The 17,666-nt window shown below is 40.7% G+C and overlaps 1 protein-coding gene across 2 annotated transcripts in view; it reads right to left on the bottom strand.

The window, feature by feature from the left end:
- Window positions 1–17,666, bottom strand: part of PTH2R (parathyroid hormone 2 receptor) — a 122,578-nt gene that overhangs the window by 46,515 nt on the left and 58,397 nt on the right. For both annotated transcript variants that reach the window (XM_006903010.1, XM_006903011.1), the window contains 2 exons: window positions 13,386–13,446; window positions 8,880–8,946 (listed from right to left, as the gene is read on the bottom strand). In XM_006903010.1, the coding sequence (XP_006903072.1) occupies window positions 8,880–8,946; window positions 13,386–13,446 (128 nt within the window). The remainder of the gene's footprint in view (window positions 1–8,879; window positions 8,947–13,385; window positions 13,447–17,666) is intronic.

Genomic DNA, 17,666 nt, shown 5'->3' with positions numbered 1-17,666 from the left:
TGTTGTGTCACATTTCTTTGGAATGGGAACAAATATAGATCTCTTCCAGTCAGTTGGCCAAGTGGTTGGTCTCCAGATTTCTTGGCACAACTTGGTGAGCACGTCCAGGGTAGCATCTGTTAGCCGAAATATGTCAATTGGTATACCATCTATTCCTGGGGCCTCATTTTTTGCTATTTCCTTCAAAGCAGCCTGAACTGCTTCTTTCATCACCACAGGCTTTTGCTCATATGTTGTTTCAACACAGGTTATTGATGAATTTTCTGATCTTGATGCCACATTCTTCATATATTTTAGCTTCTCAAATAATTCACTCAGCATACACATTGACAAGGTTTAGGGAGAAGATACAGTCTTCAGACACTCCTTTCTTAATTTTAAACCATACAGTGTTCCCTTGCTTTGTTCTCACACAGCCTCTAGGTCTGAGTATAGGTTTCATCTGAACACTAGTGTTCTGAGATTCCCATTCTTCTCAATGTTAGCCATAACTTGTTATCATCCACACAGTCAAACGCCTTTGCATAGTCAATAAAGCAAAAATAGACATTCTCCTAGTATTCTACATGAGTGGTGGTCTATTCCACAGGCAGCAACTGGCTTAGTTTTGACAGCTGATATTGAGTTTCCCAGTGAAGACGGCAGTCAATCTGCTTCCTGTGGAAGTTATCTAGTGAGGTTCATGTGCATAGTCACCATTTGTGGTTTTTTTTAAAAAAAGGATTTGTGATAAATAATTGGACATACAAAGTTCAATCATTCTATTTTTGGCCTAATTTCTCTCACCAAGTCCGTAATTTCCAACTACCAGTCTTTTCATTATTTCCAACTTTTGCATTACTGTATCCTGATTGAACTGTCAGTCAACTTCAGAGGAAAAAGTTGATAGACTTTCTCAATTTCCTCATCTTTGTCTTTGCTTGTTGGTGCATTTATTTTCATAGTAGTCATATTAACACGTCTTCCTTGTATGCATATGAAGAGAATTCTCTCTCTCACAGGAAATCTCCCTTCAGGAAACATTTAATTGTCTTTTTAACTATGAATACAACACCATTCTTCCTCAATGTTTCATTCTTGGCCATGATTATTTTATCAAAGTGGTACATACCAGTCCTTGTCAGCTTACTAATACCTAGAATGTTGATAATTATGCTTTCCACCTAATTTTTTTACAACTTCTAGTTTTTCTAGATTCACCCTTTATATATTCCATGTTCCTATTATGTATGTTTACAATAATTTCTCCTCACTCTGAGCTCTATCTCTAGCAATATATCTAATTATGTTCCTCTCATGTTCATAGAGTTTTCAAAAGAGTATGATTCTTGTTCACATGAACCTTGTGGTTTAGTGTTGCTGTTGTTGTTATGTGCCACTGAGTTACTTGAAAATCATAGTACTATATACAACAGCTCTGAACTCTGCTCTATCTTGAGACAATTTCATTGTCTCTGACAAACCTATCCCCATTACCCCAGTCACTATGTCAATCTATTTCATTCAGGGTCTTCCTTTCTTGTGCTGTCCCTCTACCATTCCAAGCATGATATTCCTCTCCAATGACTGGTCCCTCCTGGCAACATGCCTAAAGTATGTAAGGCAGAGATTTAAAAATCCCTGCCTCCAAGGAATACTCAATTTCACTTCTCTAGGAAGAACTATCTTAACACTCCATGGTATAGTCAATACTCTTCTCCAGCACCACAACTCAAAGGCACCAATTCTTCTATAACTTTTATTCATTGTACAGCTCTCTGATACATAGCAAGTAATTCCAAAGACCATAGCCTGGATCAGACTGTCTATCTCTGTTTTATTGACTAAGAAAAGGCATTTGATGTCTGTGTGGCTCAAAATAAACTGTGGCTGACTTTGAGAAGAATGGGAATCCCAGAACACTCTTATGTGAAACCTATTCTTGAACCAGGAGGCAATCATCAGAACAGAACAAGGAAACAATGAATGGTTCAAAATCAGTAAATGTGTATGCCTGGTGCATCTTATCTCCATACCTCTTCAGTCTATATGCAGAACAGATCATCCAGGAGGATGGACTCTATGAGGAGTGTGGCATCAGAATTGGAGGGAAATTCATCAACAACCTGCATTATGAAGATGACACAACCTTGCCTGCCAAAACTAAGGAGGACCTGAGGCATTTGCTGCAGGTCAAGGACTGCAGCCTTAAATATGTATTGAAGTTCAACATCAAGAAAACAAGGATTCTCACCACTGGGCCAAGTGGCAGCATCGTGATTGAAGGTGAAGAGATTGAGATTAACAGCTTCAGCTTGCTAGGCTCCACACCCTTGGTACTAGCAGCCAGGAAATCTAAAGATGAATTTTATTTGGAAAATCTGCTGTAAGGAACCTCTCCAGAGGACTGAAGAGCAATGATGTAAGAGTAGTTTAGTGTAAAATAATCAAAACAATCCAAATATCAGAAACATTATACACTCTTAATAAATGTTGACAGGAAAACCTCACTGCATCTGGGGTTCTAAAACAAATAGTTACCCAACTCACAATAAATCTATGTGTTTCAGAGTAGAATTATGCTCTATAGAGTTCACAATGACTGACTGTTGGGAAGTGGATTGCTAGGCCTTACCTCTGAGGACCCGTGATGGACTCGAACCACCAGTTAGCAGGCAAGCATGATGACTGTCTGTATGACACAGAAATTCCTGGGAGCTATGATAAACCAAAACCCACTGCCATCAAGACTAACCTGACTCATGGGGACCCTCCATCAAGCCTCTGAAGATGTAAATCTAGCAGGAGGAGACTACCTATCATGCTTCAGAGAAGCAGCTGTTAGCTTAGAACTGTTGACTGATATGTTACCACTAAGGCACCAGGGCTCCTAGAGGCTTATAAGAGGTGACCTAATTTAGGTTGGCAGCATCAAGGAGATTACATTGAGGAGGTGGCATGTAAAGAGAGGAGCTGACAGAGAGCATCCCAGCCTTCAGTGGGATGGAGTGTATGGGGATCCCAGCCTTCAGTAGGATGTAGTGTACGAGTATCACAGCCTTCAGCTGGATGGAGTGTATAAGGATCCCAGCCTTCAGTGGGACGGAGTGTATGGGGATCCCAGCCTTCAGTGGAACAGAGTATTTGAAGGTCTCAGCCTTCAGTCGGAAGGAGTGTACAAAAAGAAGCCCTGAAAGCCCATGCCAAGTAAGTTCAAGAAACTGAAGAAAAGCATTGGGGCTGGAGCACAGTGAACAAAGACATTGGGCATTTGTTTTAAAGGAAAAACAAAGCCTCCTAACACATGAAAAATTATTACTAGTTGGTTGTGAGGTCGTGGAGCGCAGATCTGTTCAGATCTGTTGTGCATATAGTTGTTGTGAGTCAGTTGACTCGACACATAATAACACCATTGCTAATGAGGCTTTGAGCCAGCCACTGCTCCAGATGTAGTCTGTATTTCCTCAATGATATTAACTTTTGTTGTTGTTGTGTACCATCAAGCGGAACCAAGCCATAGCTGACCCTCTTGTGGGTTTTCCAAGGTAGTTGATCACTTGAGAGGTGATTGCCTATCCTTCTCCTGCAGAGCAACTGGTGGATTCAAACTTCGTTTTCAAGACTGCAGCACAGATTCGTACCACTAGGCCACCAGAGCTCCCTGAGGACATTATCTAGCATCCCCCATTTCACAGACGGCAAAGTAGAGTCCATATTTAAGTGACTCACCCAAGTGCAGCCTGCACAGGAATATTTCAGCATGGACACTTTAGAAAGGGCATATCTGGGATTCTTATCTAGAGCCTGGGCCAGGTCTATGCTCTTGACTTCTGGGATACATTTGGCCTTGATCTCAAGAGAGGAGAGAACACCTGTGCCCATTACACTGGGTCTACTTCTGTGTGAAAGCTCCTGTTTAGACAAATCATGCACCACTGTTTCCAGAGCATTCCTTCCCTTCACAGGCCCAGTGGGTGGAACCTCGGAGTGTCAGTCTGATGTAAATGCAGGGTCCTCATTTATTGCTTGCCTAGGTTTGGCTGACAAGTCAACGGCCAAGGGATGCAATTAGGAAGCAGGCTTCTTTTTAATCAAATATTTATTGAATTCAGAAACATGACTTCCCTAAGAAGCAAGAAAGTTAAAAAAGAGATAAAAACATTATATACTTTTCTCACCTCCTGACTTAGAATGTTTGTATACAAGGTGACTCATAGAAGGATTTACCTGGAAAATTACAAAATCAAGTGTTTGTAATTTTTTCAAAATATGTTATCATTGTTGTTATTATTGTTGATTGCCTTCGAGTCAAGCACACTCATAACAACCCTTTGAACAAAAGGTCTGAAGCCCCTCTGCAACTATCGACATTTATCAAAGTTCATAGTTTACAGAGACATGTTGTTTAGGAAGTGGATGCCAATCCTGCTTCCAAACTTGTCACAGTATGTTATTGTTGTTATGTGCTATTGAGTCACCTACGATGCATAGGGACCCTGTGTATAACAGCTCTGAACTCTTCCCTGTCCTGAGACAGTTTCACTAATTCGGACACACCAACCCCCATTGCCCCAATCACAGTATCGATCTATTTCATCTGGAGTCTTCCTCTCTTGTGCTGTCCATCCACTCTTCTGAATATGATGTCCTTCTCCAAGGAATGATCTCCCCTGGCCACGTGCCCAAAGTAAGTGAAGCAGAGCTTCAAAATCCTAGCCACCAAGGAGAGACTTTGTTTCACCCTCTCTAAGAATGACCTATTTGTTTTCTTGGTAGTTCATGGTATGTTCAAGACTCTTCTCTAGCACCACAATTTGAAGGCATCTATTCTTCTTCTGTCTTCTTATTAGTCATTGTCCAACTCTCTGAAGCATGATAAGTAACTGCGAAGACCATGGCCTGCATTAAGCAAACCTTTGTATCTAGACTGACATCACTGCTCTTCAGCACTCTGGAGAGATCCATGACAGCAGATTTTTCCATTGCAATTTGTTTTTGGATTTCCTGACTGCTGGTGTTAATTAAGTGTTGATTGTGGACCCCAATTTATTGATAATAAAGAAAGCCTTTTAATAAAAAACAATGCAGGTACTACTAAAAGTTTTGCAAACTAGCTAAATATAACCCTTCATCCTACCAAGAAGAAATAACAGAAAAAAAAATTCAAAAGAAGAAGAAATGACAGATCACTTTGGTAGATCTATTTACAACTTTTCTTAAAGGAATCAGACAAATGTTGGAGCTCTGGGGGTGTAGCCCATAGGGCTCTGCACTGCTAACCCCAAGAACCAATATGGCAGATGGAATCTACCAGGGGCTCTTCAGGAGAAAGATCTTTCAGGTGATTCAGAACCAGACACCCAGTGGAAATGACCAGTGATGAGTCAGTTCCAACTTGACAGTGATGTAGAGGTCTATTAGTTGGCTTGAAGAGAGCACTCTCTAAACAGAGGAGTTTCTACGTGTCTGCAGAGGCCTCATAAGGGCTTCCTGAGGCATCCCTGAGCCTTTGGAGTACATGGAGGCGGAAGCTACAGCATCTGTGGAGGGAGCAGCCCCTGAGAGGGTTGGCATTGTCATCCAGGAACGGAGAACTACCCATTTCACAACTCACAGATCAGACATTTTATTCTTTTCTAGAGACAGAAATAATGGTACAGACTAAATCTAAAACTGGAGTAAATTTAAATAATGCTTTGGGGGAGGGAAATCTAAAATGGAGTAAATTTTATTCAAGTACTTAGATGGTATCTGGGTAAGTCTGCTCAAGATGCTTGACCAACTCAAGACCTACAGGCAAGAGGAAAACCATATTGTTCTGCTTAATTTTAGCAACTAGACCTTGAGAACAGTCCCAGAGGCCTCAAGGACATCCTGACTGTTTTGTTCACTTGAAACTTGATTTAATCCCAAAACTTCTTGGAACTGGCCCTTCCAGGGAGAACAGAGTAGAGGCTGAATATAAATTACATGCAAAGCTGACTGTGTGCTGAAACCTCCAACACATTTGAATAGAATTCTATCAAAAGTAATGCTGCTGTTGTTGTTATGTGCCATCGAATCATTTGTGACTCATAGCAACCCTATGTACAAGAGCCCTAAACACCGTTCTATCCTGTGCCAACCTCGCCGTCTCAAACATATTCATTCCCACCACTCCACTCACAGAATCGATCCATCTCATCGAGGGTCCTCCTCTCCTACACTGTCCCTCCACTCTCCCAAACATGATGTCCCTCTCCAAGGACCAGTCCCTCCTTGCAACATGCCCAAAGTATGTCAGACGAAGCTTGAGAATCCTTGACTCCAGGGAACATTCTGGCTTCACCCTCTCCACGACAAATCTGTTTGTTCTCATAGCAGTCCATGGTATATTCAACACTCTTCTCCAGTACCACAGCTCAAAGGCATCAATTCTCTATCATCCCTATTCACTGTCCAACTCTCCGACGCATAGCACATAAATGCAAAGCCTGGATCAGGCACACCTTAGTATCCAGCCTGACGTTGTGGCTCTTCAGTACTCTTGAGAGGTCCCTCACAGCTGACTTTCCCAATGCAGTTCGTCTCCTGATTTCCTGGTTGCTGTTACCGAGAGTGTTGACTGTGGAGCCAAGTAAACAAAAACTGTTAACTATCTCAATCTCTCTACCATCCATACTGATCCTGCCAATTGCCCCAGTGGTGAGAATCTTTGTTTTCTTGATATTGAGCTTCAATCCATATTGAAGACTGCAGTCCTTGACCTTCTGCAGCAAGTGCTTCAGGTCCTCCTCAGTTTCAGTGAGCAGGGTTGTGTCATCTGCATAACGCAGGTTGTTGACGATTCTTCCACCAATCCTGATGTCACGTGCCTCCTCGTACAGCCCAGCGTCTCAAATGATCTGTTCTGCATACAGATTGAAAAGGTATGGAGACAAAATTCATCCCTGAGGGACCCCTTTCTTGATTTTGAACCATCCAGTTTCTCCCTGCTCTGTTCTGACTACTGCCTCTTGATCCAAGTATAGGTTTCGCATTAGCACGATCAAATGTTCTGGGATTCCCATTCTTCTCAGAGTCAGCCACAGCTGTCCTGCCACTAGGCCACCAGAGCTCCCAAGTGATGCTGAGGCTGATTAATTTTATAAACATAATGAAGGAGCATGATTATATGAAGCAAAATGTGAATAAAGGGTCATGTGAAACACAAAGCATACAAACTTTGTTAGCAAACCAACATAAATTTAAAAAAAAAAAAAGAAGTGATACTGTTCAAGGTCTAAGGTGTTGGTTCCTATTCTGATGCTATTTCTCCTCATTAGTCTGGTGAAAATTGCGATAGTCTTCATCTTCACATATATTGCATTATCTATCTATTTTTATTCTCTATGAACTATGCTTACTTGCTTCAGGCCTTTTGTTCATAGAGTCACTATGAGTCATGCTCTACTCGAAGGCAATCAACAACAATCATTTAAGCCTCTAGATGTATTAGCTTTCCTTTACAGCCTCAGACACATATCAAAACAAATGGAAAGGGGTCTTTTTTTCTGACAAGGAGTTCAGAGAAAATCTGTCTGAGAAGGTACTGAGAACAACAGTAAGGGCAGATACTAGGCAGGTGGTGAGCAGGGTTAACATTATGTCTGGCCCACAGAACAGCACATGCAAATGGCCTGAGGTAGGAAACAAGTCCAATGAACTGAAAGAGGCTACAGTGTGATGTTGAGGTTTAAACAGGAAGGTGACATGATTTAGAAAGAATCAGGTCATGAAAATGAGTAAAATTGCTCTCTGGCGTAAAGATGAACAAAGCATCCAACACTCTAAATCTCAGTTCTTGCCTTCTTTACCTCCTAAATCCTCTTGGGCCCACGCCTCGTCCACCTACCACTGCTGTGGCTGAGAACCGCACCCAGCAGACATCCATTATTATCTGACTGCCCCATTTCCAGTCTCAATGGATGCAGCTCACTCTTCCATGGTATCAGTGGATCTTTCTAAGGGAGAAACCTGACTTTATCGCTTTCCATCATGACACACCCTGATGGCTACTATTTTCAAGATTAACTCTTTAGTGAAGGAGATGAGTTCCTTCATGAAAAAAATGGATCTAAATAAATGGGATTATTTTCCTTATTACTACTTTCTTTCTCGTGGATTGTACTTGTTATTCATATCCAGTTATAGAAAAGGGGGGCGAAAAGAGGCCTGGTGGTGTAATGCCTGAGGGTTCATCTGTTAACAAAAAGAGTGTCGTTCAAGGCCACCCAATGGCTCCATGGAAGAACAGATCTGTCCATTTGCTGCCTAGGACACCTGGGGAAGGGCCCTTCTCTTCTACCATACAGTGTGGCTATGAGTCGGAATCTACTCATAGTCAACAACAGTAGCAACTTCCAAAGCAGATGTGAAAGAACTTAGTTCCTTGAAAGCAAATCTTTCTCCAAAAGCTACAGTCTTTTTAACTTTAAGCAAAATAGTGTCCTTGGAATCCAGTCTTCTCTCTCAGCAATTCTACTGCTCTCAGAGTCTGTCTTTGCCTCCTCTCCTTCTAACCTACTGTCAGGTGCTTGGAATGGTAAAGTGGACATGTCATTGATTAAAAGGGGAAATAGCTCTAAGACCTCCCAATGGTCTAATCACAGAACACTCTAAATATCTGTCCCCTTTTGGTGCCTCATTAAACGTGGACATGTGTTTTCTGCCTGGTCTCCAGTGTCAGCCAGGAGTTAAGCTTCTATCTTGGCCTAGACTCACAAATAGCTGTTGCTGAATAGACATCCCCAAACCTGGGGGAGAATTAAGTAACACACTTCTGTTTCTGAGTTTTAGCAGTTATTTGTTTAGTCATCCCTTTAAAAAAAAAAAAAAACAAACCCAAAACTCAAAACAACTATATAAGCTTTTAAACTTACCCCTATAGCTGCTAGGATTGGAGCTTGATAAATCCATTTAATTTCTCCAGCACTAAGTTCCCAGCACCTGAGACATGGGAAAGAAAAGTAACAAAACAAAAACAAAGCACAGTTTGCATGAATAAATTGACAAATCAAGTAAGTAGGCAGAGAGAGTTTAGTAATAATTTGTATTTTATCAAAAACCCGAATGATAAGTTTCTGAATAAGAAAAAAATCCAACCAAACCCACCTCAACTGTCATTGTTAGGTACTGTCAACTACAATTCACGGCTACCCTATGAATATCGAAACTTTGGCCCATCCTGTGCCATCATCACTCCCTCTGATAGTCTGTCAATCCACTCGTGGAGAGTCTTCCTCTATTTCACTGACCTTCAAATTTTCTGAGCATGATGTCTTTTCCAAAGGACTGACCCCTCCTGAAAACATGCCCAAAGTATTTGAGATTCACCATCCTTTCCTCTAAGGAAAACCTTGGTTGCACTTCTTCTAAAACCGATGTGTTTGCTCCTTTAGCCCTCATCAGTACTCTTCACCAATACCACACTTCATGCTTAATGGGTCCTCACTTCCATACAACTAGATAATCTTTGACAATATGTTGTTTCCATTAGCTGACATCAAGTTCCGTTAGCTCTGGACTCATAGTGACACTGTGCCTATGTAACAACAGAAAAAAAAAAACCACTCTGGTCCTTTTGTCATACTTGGCTATGTGCGAGCCTCTTGTTCACACACTGTGTCAATCCTTCATATGAAGGCTTTCACTGGGTATAGGAAGGATATTAGAAATGCTGGTGAATAAGTCTTAAATAGTCAAAAGTCAAAAACACATTCCAGAGTCAAAAAACATAGAATGACTGTTCCAAGCAGGGAGTTTTAGGAGAAAAATGTGGCAGTCCGCACTACTTACAGATTCCTACCTGTAAAATCCTGGGAGGAAATTCTATAGAGATGCCTTGAGGTAGATCAGGCTGGACAGCCATGGGTTTGGTGTTCTGGCTTGGAAATGTGATGAAATTGAAACTTTACTTATATTATCACTAAAGTAAAGCAAAATAATTGAAACCACAGAGAAAGTCTTCTCACTTTCTGAAATGGTAGCAATTCTAATTTATAAATGGTAGCAATTCTAATTTATAACTCCCTAAAGCTGTATAATACCAACAAAAATGCAAGCTATTTTTATCCATAGAAATGCAAATTAGCCATGTCCACTTGGTGAACTGATTTAACACTCTGCGGAGAGTAACAAGTATTTGTATTTGTTTATAACTTATGTCAACATTTACTTCAATACCAATAAAGAGTGACTTTTTAATTTCTCTGTTGAACTGGTTATATTACTGACTGTAATACTTTCTTCATTAATGAGTGACAAAAATCTTAGGTAAGTGTTCATTCTATAGCCAATTGGTCCAGTGACGAGAATCTTTGTTTTCTTGATATTGTGCTTCAATCCATATTGCGAAGTACAGTCCTTGACCCTCTGCAGCAAATGCTTCACACCTCCTCAGTTTCAAAAGTTAAGGTTGTGTCATCTGCATTACACAGGCTTTTTATTAGTCTTCCTCCTATCTTGATCCCTCCTCATAAAATCCAGCCTCTAAAATTATCTGTTCTGCATAAAGATTGAAAAGGTATGAAGACAGAACACATCTATGACTGACTTTTCTGATTTTGAACCATGCAGTGTTCCCGTGCTCTGTTCCGACATCTGCCTCTAATTATAGGTTTCACTTGAGCACAATCAGGTGTTCTGAGATTCCCATTCTTCTCAAGGTTAGCCACAATTTGTTGTGATCCACACAGTCAAATGTGTTTACATAGTCAAGAAAATGCAGACACTCCTCTGGTATTTTCTGCTTTTGGCCAAGATCCATCTGACATTGGCAATGATGTCCCTAGCACCACAGCCTATTCTAAAGCCAGCTTGTATTTCTCTGTCGACACACTGTTCCAGTCATTTTTGGATAATCTTCAGAAGGATTTTGTTTGTGTGTGTTATTAGTGACATTGTTCAATAATTTCCATGCACTGCTGGATCATCTTTTTTTGGAATGGGACTAAATATGGCACAGCCTGGTGAGCACTTGGAGGACTGCATCTGTTAGTTGAAATAAGTCAATTCCTGGGGCCTTCCCCCCTCCCAATTCCTTCAGAGCAGCTTTAACTTCCTCCTTCATCAGCAGTGCCTCTTAAACATAAGTTTTTTCATGAAAACTTCTGTGTCAGCCAGTTCTTTTTGGTACAGTGACTCTGTGTAACCTTCTTTTTTTTAAAAAATGCTTCTTTTGATGTTTCCTGAATAATTCAACAGCCTTCTCATAGCATCCTTAAGCATTGCAACTCAAGGATTCAATTTACTCTCCAATTTCTCCAGCTTAAGAAATCCTGAACGAGTTCTTTATCACCAGCCAGCACTGTTGCCTGTGCTTTTAATTGTACCATTAAATTAACCCTACACTACTTGGAAAAGCCTAGTGATTCAGGAAAAAAAATGTTTGCACTTCCAATATGCATTTGTTTCACCACTGAAAAATATTTAATTTTACTGTAGAAAACAAGAAAATAAAGACCATAGATAAGATTCACCTTTTTTTATTATTGTCAATAAACAGATAATGAATAATACATATGTTGAGGGTAGCTAATCAGGAGTGGCATCCACTTCCTAAACAACACGCCTCTGGAAACTCTATGAACTTTGATAAATGATGATAGTAACAGAAAGGCTTCAGGCCTTTTTGTTCTTAAGGTTGCTATGCATCATGCTTGGCTGGACAACAATCAACAACAATGAATAGAACATATGTATGTTAATGAGGCTGGGGCACGAGAGGGCAAGGTTCAGATCTGTTGTTTAGGGTTACTACGCATTGTAGTCATCTTGGCCCCATCTAACAAGAACAACTCCAGGAGTATTAAACATATTCAGATATGTTGTTGTTAGGTGCTGTTGAGTTGAAAACGACTCACAGCAAACTTTCTTTGAACAGATCTGTGCCCTGTCCGATCCTGTGCCGTCCTCACAATCATACACTCGAGCCCAATGCTGCAGTCAACTAAATGAATCCACCTGGTTGAGGGTCTTCCTCTGGAAACTTAATATTAAATTCACTGTAAACTAAACATACAACCAAATCCACTGCCACTGAGTCCATTTCAATGCACAGAGACCCCACAAAATGGGACAGAATTGCACTATAGAATTTCCAAGGCTATAAATCCTTATAGAAGCAGACTGCTTCATATTTATACATACAAGATGTGTATATGGAACAGATGATGATTTTAAATAACTGATATTTAGATCAACAGTCAAGCATTTTAACTGCTGTGTGACCAGGGCTCTTTACTAAATACACAAGGGGCACAAAATAACTGACATGCTCGGGATTTTTGAGTTTTTAATTAAGCGACAGATTGATGATGCCCATTAACACATGTCTTTTGACTAATAAATACAAAATCAAAAGGTGCTCGATGGACTAATGGAAAGTCACTGCCATGGCCAAGTGCACCTGTCCCTGTGTCTCTCTTTTAGGACAGACGGTAGGCCCAGAACATCTTCTATCTGTGTCGCCACACCTTGCCTGAGCCCAGCTCAGGTCTTTGTAACCACATCACGGAAGACAGTATATATGAATAAAGGGCTCAGTATGTGAGGAAGGGTGAGGATGGAACAGGATAGGACAAGGTTCAGATCTGCTGTTCACGGGGTCACTATGAGTTGTGCGTGACTCAATGTACACAAGAACATATGCAGTGAGACTTAGGCATAGTCCTGCCATCTGCTTGCACCCTATCCTAAATGTTAGCTTGTCAATATCTTTCCAGTTGTTTCTCCTGGTGTGTTTTTTAACACTGGTGTAAATTCATTCCCTAAGCTATAGGGTTTTAGTATATTATTCTGGTCTTTGAGCTTATACATTTTATGACATCTCAAGATAGCTTGCTGGGGATCCATGGGGGACCTAATTTGGGCAAATTATCAAGAAAGGCCCGTCCCTGAAGAAGGATAGGTGTTGTTACGTGTCACTGAGTGGGAACCCCCTCCTAACTCACCCTCCCCTGGGTTGTCAGAGGCTGTAAATCACTGGGAGGAGGCTGTTCCTCTTCCTCCTATGAAGTAGCTGGTGGATTCGAGCCACAGGCCTCTGGTGTAGCAGCCCAACTCCTTACACTAGGCACAAAAGAGCTCACAAATAGTAGAGTTGCCAAAAAAAGAGGCAGACCTTGAAGAGATGGACTCTGCCAAGGTGGATGCAACAAGCGGAAGCAGTTGAACGTGATCAGGTAGGTTTCACTCTGTTAGACACAGACATTGTGAGTTGGAGACAATCCAACAGTGCCGACCACCACCACTGGGTCAAGGCAATTTTCCACTTAACACCGCTAAGGGACAGTGTCACTAAAAACAGCACAGATTGTGAATTCCTAACAAGACAGTCCAACTCTGGAGAAAATCTGACGTCCCTTCTTCTCTGCACTGACACTCACCTTGCATCAGCCAGGGTTGCTCGTGCCACAGCCCAGACTGCAACAAATACTGCTGGAAACCCTACAGTCAGAAAAGGAGGCAAAGGCGTTACTTCCCCTGCAGAAAAGTGGCATGATGTTTTCTTTTCATACTAAATACGTCCATGAGAATATACAACTAAAAAGTTGAGAGAGCTAAACAGACATGAAGAACATTAACATGTGAACTAGAAAGGTCTACTTCATGCCTATTTTGTCTATCCATGAAATGAGCTGAGAACAGTGCTGGCTTCAGTTCCCAATAGGTGAAGACGATTGTTGCTGTTGTTAGGTGCCATCGAGTCAAATATGACTCCTAGCGACCCTATGAATAACAGATCTGAACCCTGCTCTATCCGGTGCCATCCTCACACTTCCTGACACACAAGAGCCCACTATCTTAATCACCAGGTCAGTCCACATGGTCAAGGGTCTTCCTCTCTTTCACTGACCCTCTATTTTTCCAAGCATCGGGTCCCTCTCAAAGTAACAGCCGCTCCTAGCAACATGCCCGATGTATATGAGGTGAAGTCTCATCACCTTTGCCTCCACAGAGCACTCTGCACCCTGCCCAAGACATATTTGTTTGTTCTTTTGGTAGTCCATGGGATGGCTGTTCAGTACTGTTCTCCAGCATCACAGCTCAAAAGCATCAATTCTTCTTCTGTCATCTTTATTCATTTTCCAGCTCTCAGATGCATAGCAAATGATCGGAAAAACCATGGCCCTTTGTCGTTATTTAAAACAATGGCTGGCTCAGTTTGGAGGGATTTTGGAATGAGGTAGTTTGGCAGAGATAGAAGTTGCAAAGGCCAGAAGCAGGCAGCAGCTGATGTACTCAAATCTGACTGACTTGTGCACATGCTTTCAAGGAGTGAGACATTGAGAAGGACACGTGAAGAGTCACTGGGAGGCTGTCATTTCAAAACAGTAAAACTTTTTCATCCTAACCACTGTACAGGGAGTAACTACCGTCTCCATTTATACAATAAAGAAGATTTGATCAGTTTCGTATCTTCCTTTTCAATTCACTGGACTTAAACAAAAGAATCTGCATTCATTAATACTTGAGCCAAGGAGTTACTGTGTTTGATGATCTAACCATAAGATACTGGTCTTTCATAAATTATAAACACCTCTTGGGCTTGCTGACAGATACTGATTCCTGATGAGTTCTTTTTCCCTTGAAAAGGATGACTAATCATTTCTCATTATATTTGTAGCATCAATTATAAAGCCTCTGAAATATCACACACATACACACACCATAAGCCATAATTTTTATGGGCACACCAATAGAAGACCAAAGGATTTAATGGATAACTTTAATTATGTGGCTTTTAGGAAAGAGGCTTAACAGAATACAGAAACTAAGAAGCACTTTACACAGAGAGGAAAAAAATGTTTTATTAATCTTAGAACTTTTTAAAAATTTTAGTGTGTGTGTGTGTGTGTGTGTGTGTGTGTACTGTCAAATCAGATCTAATTGGTACAGGAGGAGATTGCCCCTCCTTCTCCAGCAGAGCATCTGGTGGATTCGAACCATGGACCTCTGGGATTGCAGTGCAGCTTCTAGCCACTAGGCTACCAGAGCTCCCTAGAACATTTTTTTCTTATATTAAGAAGTATCATATTAAATTCCTAACCTTTATTTGAAAACTTCATTTATAATTTCTCACACATTCTTTCTCAGCAATAAAGTAAGTAAAGCTCAAATGATGTTAAATCAAAAGAAAAATGAAAATAAGATGAAACCCCACAGTTGAAAATTTGTTTGGTTTCCTGAAATTCATATCTTAATGAGAGAAGCAAGATTAATAAAATCAGCTTCAACTATCAATCTGTGCTCTGAAGACAATATAAAATGACACTAAGTAATGCAGATGTCACAGTACCTCCTGATTTTCTTTAGAATGTATCTGTTCTGTCTTTGATCAAAATTTTCACATTTTTCCAATTGCAAGTCTTAACCTTCTGTGTCAGAGTCTTTTTAAATCAGGAAGTTTCTTGAATAACTGTGGTATGATGAACTGATGTGGCTCTTTCATCCAAAGCCTCCCATATAGTGATGAAGTATTTATTGTATTGACATGGGAATAGGCTGGGATACAAGCTCTGTTCTACTGCTGTTGTTGTTAGATATCATAGAGCTGAGTATGACTCATAGCAGCCACATGAACAACAGACTTGAACCCGGCCCTATCCTGTGCCGTCCTCCCACACACTTGAACCCATTGCTGCAGTCACTATGTCAATCCATCTCCTTAGGTGTCTTCCTTGCTTTCCAAACATGATAAGGCACAGCCTCACCTAGCAAGATACCCTCTGAGAAGCCTATGAGAGCTCATGGAAGTGCAATGCTTGCTCTCTTTGGTATGACTGCTGGGACACAGCATCCAGTTGTTCTGCAACTGACAGTCGCAGGATTCTGGCCCATCGCTCACCAGTCCCTGCTGCACTGGCCTACGTCACCCACAGCCATGAAAGTCATTTCCTGAGGAGTTTTCAGTTTCTATAAGACCTTCTGGTGAAAGAAAGAGCCCAAGAGACATAAAGGAGTGGGAGAAGTAAATGGAGGAACAGATGCTAGAAATTATTTCAAACATCTGGGACACTGTTGACCTCTGCCTTTTAGTAAATAGTCTGGTACGAAGCTTGCAGAATGAATTCTAATGAATTCACAGACAAATGGGAAAACACTGTGGAGAAAAGATTTACCCTAACAGTGTGAATATTTTTAGATAGTGCCTCAGAAATGGGGTGAACATAACAGACATTGATGGAGTTGAGAAAAGGTCCTAAGGCAGCTCTATAGGAAGTTTAGGAAGTTGGTTGGGCCAATGAAAACTCCCTCTATTCCTCTAACATCAAGAAGGCAAAAACAAGTCCACTCTATTCATCCCAATAATGAGATAATTAATGATAGGAAGCCCCACCTGGAATCACCAGAGCAGAAGATCAACACAGGAATTGACAAGAAGGCCAGGGACTTCTGGTCTACCCAGGGGACTCACGATCATAAGTGCATGTTTAAGTAAAATTGCCTGGAGTGGAGAAGACACTTTTGTGGGGCTTCTGGACACAGGAGCCAAATGTACACAAAAACTGTGATACTATAAGCTTTGGAATATGAAGATCCAGAAAATAAGGAAAAAGCAATGTTTGGAAGCAAGTAAACATGTATGTTCCTCAATGCTTGTGTTGATCTTGAAAGTTGAGATCTTTTCACCAAGTCTATAAATAAAAAAGGTGACTGAGAGAAAGCAAGTTCCAGTCTAAGAATAAACAGGTTCTGGTATAGTTCCATTACTGATGGGTATTGTGATAGCAAGACTCAGACTACTAGCTTTTAAAATGAAAGTCTGGGTTAAAAGGAGTAAAGAGCCCATCAAAAAACAAATGGTTAGAGAAGCTGTGGTATATTCACACAATGGAATACTATGCAGCACTGAAAAACAAGGAACCCATAAAATATTCTACAAAATGGATGACCCTGGAGAACATTAAACGGAGCGAAATATATCAGTAACAAAAGGACAAATACTGCGTAATCCCATTATTATAAAGCAGGACTAGCATTGGAGGTTTGTGGGGAAACTAAGAAAAGGGGGGGTAAATAATGAAGACGGCAATGGAACAGATGAGGGAAAGAATTCTTTAAAAGGAATATATGATTAGGCATTATTTGCATGACTACAGTCCAGAATAAGAGGTACACAGCAAAGTGGACTGGGGTTGAGGGGAGAGAGGAGATTTTGCAACAATGAATGAACTTTTTAAAGAGAAAGGAGAACATAGGGAGGAATGGAGGAACACACAAAAATGAATGAATGGAAATCCAAGTTTTTTGTAAACTTTCATTAAAATCACAATTTTAAAAACTCTTAAAAAAGGAATAGAGAATTTAACAATTAAACTCTTTCATCAAGCAAAAAATATACACAGAAACCAACTTCATAAAATTGATATAAGCAAGGCAACTTTGAAATCAAAAGGGAAATAGGATTTCCTCTTAGTTTCACTTTCTTTTGGACACTGGAGATTTCAGAAAACCTTACCTCAACCTCACAATTTTTTTTGTCATGTCATTATAATATTCTACTACAAAATTGTAATTGTATCATGAATGGCATTAGGATTGGTGGATGACCTATTAACAATCTGCGTTATGCAGATGACACAACCCTGCTCGCTGAAACTGAGGAGGATCTCATGCACTTACTGCAGAGGGTCAAGGACTGCAGCCTTCAGTATGGACTGAGG

This window comes from Elephantulus edwardii, unplaced genomic scaffold, assembly GCF_000299155.1.
Source record: "Elephantulus edwardii isolate Elephantulus edwardi_28Jun2011 unplaced genomic scaffold, EleEdw1.0 scaffold00493, whole genome shotgun sequence".
NCBI lineage: Eukaryota > Metazoa > Chordata > Mammalia > Macroscelidea > Macroscelididae > Elephantulus > Elephantulus edwardii.
The sequence above is the reverse complement of the archived record's forward strand: the minus strand, read 5'-3'. Positions and strand labels throughout refer to the sequence as shown.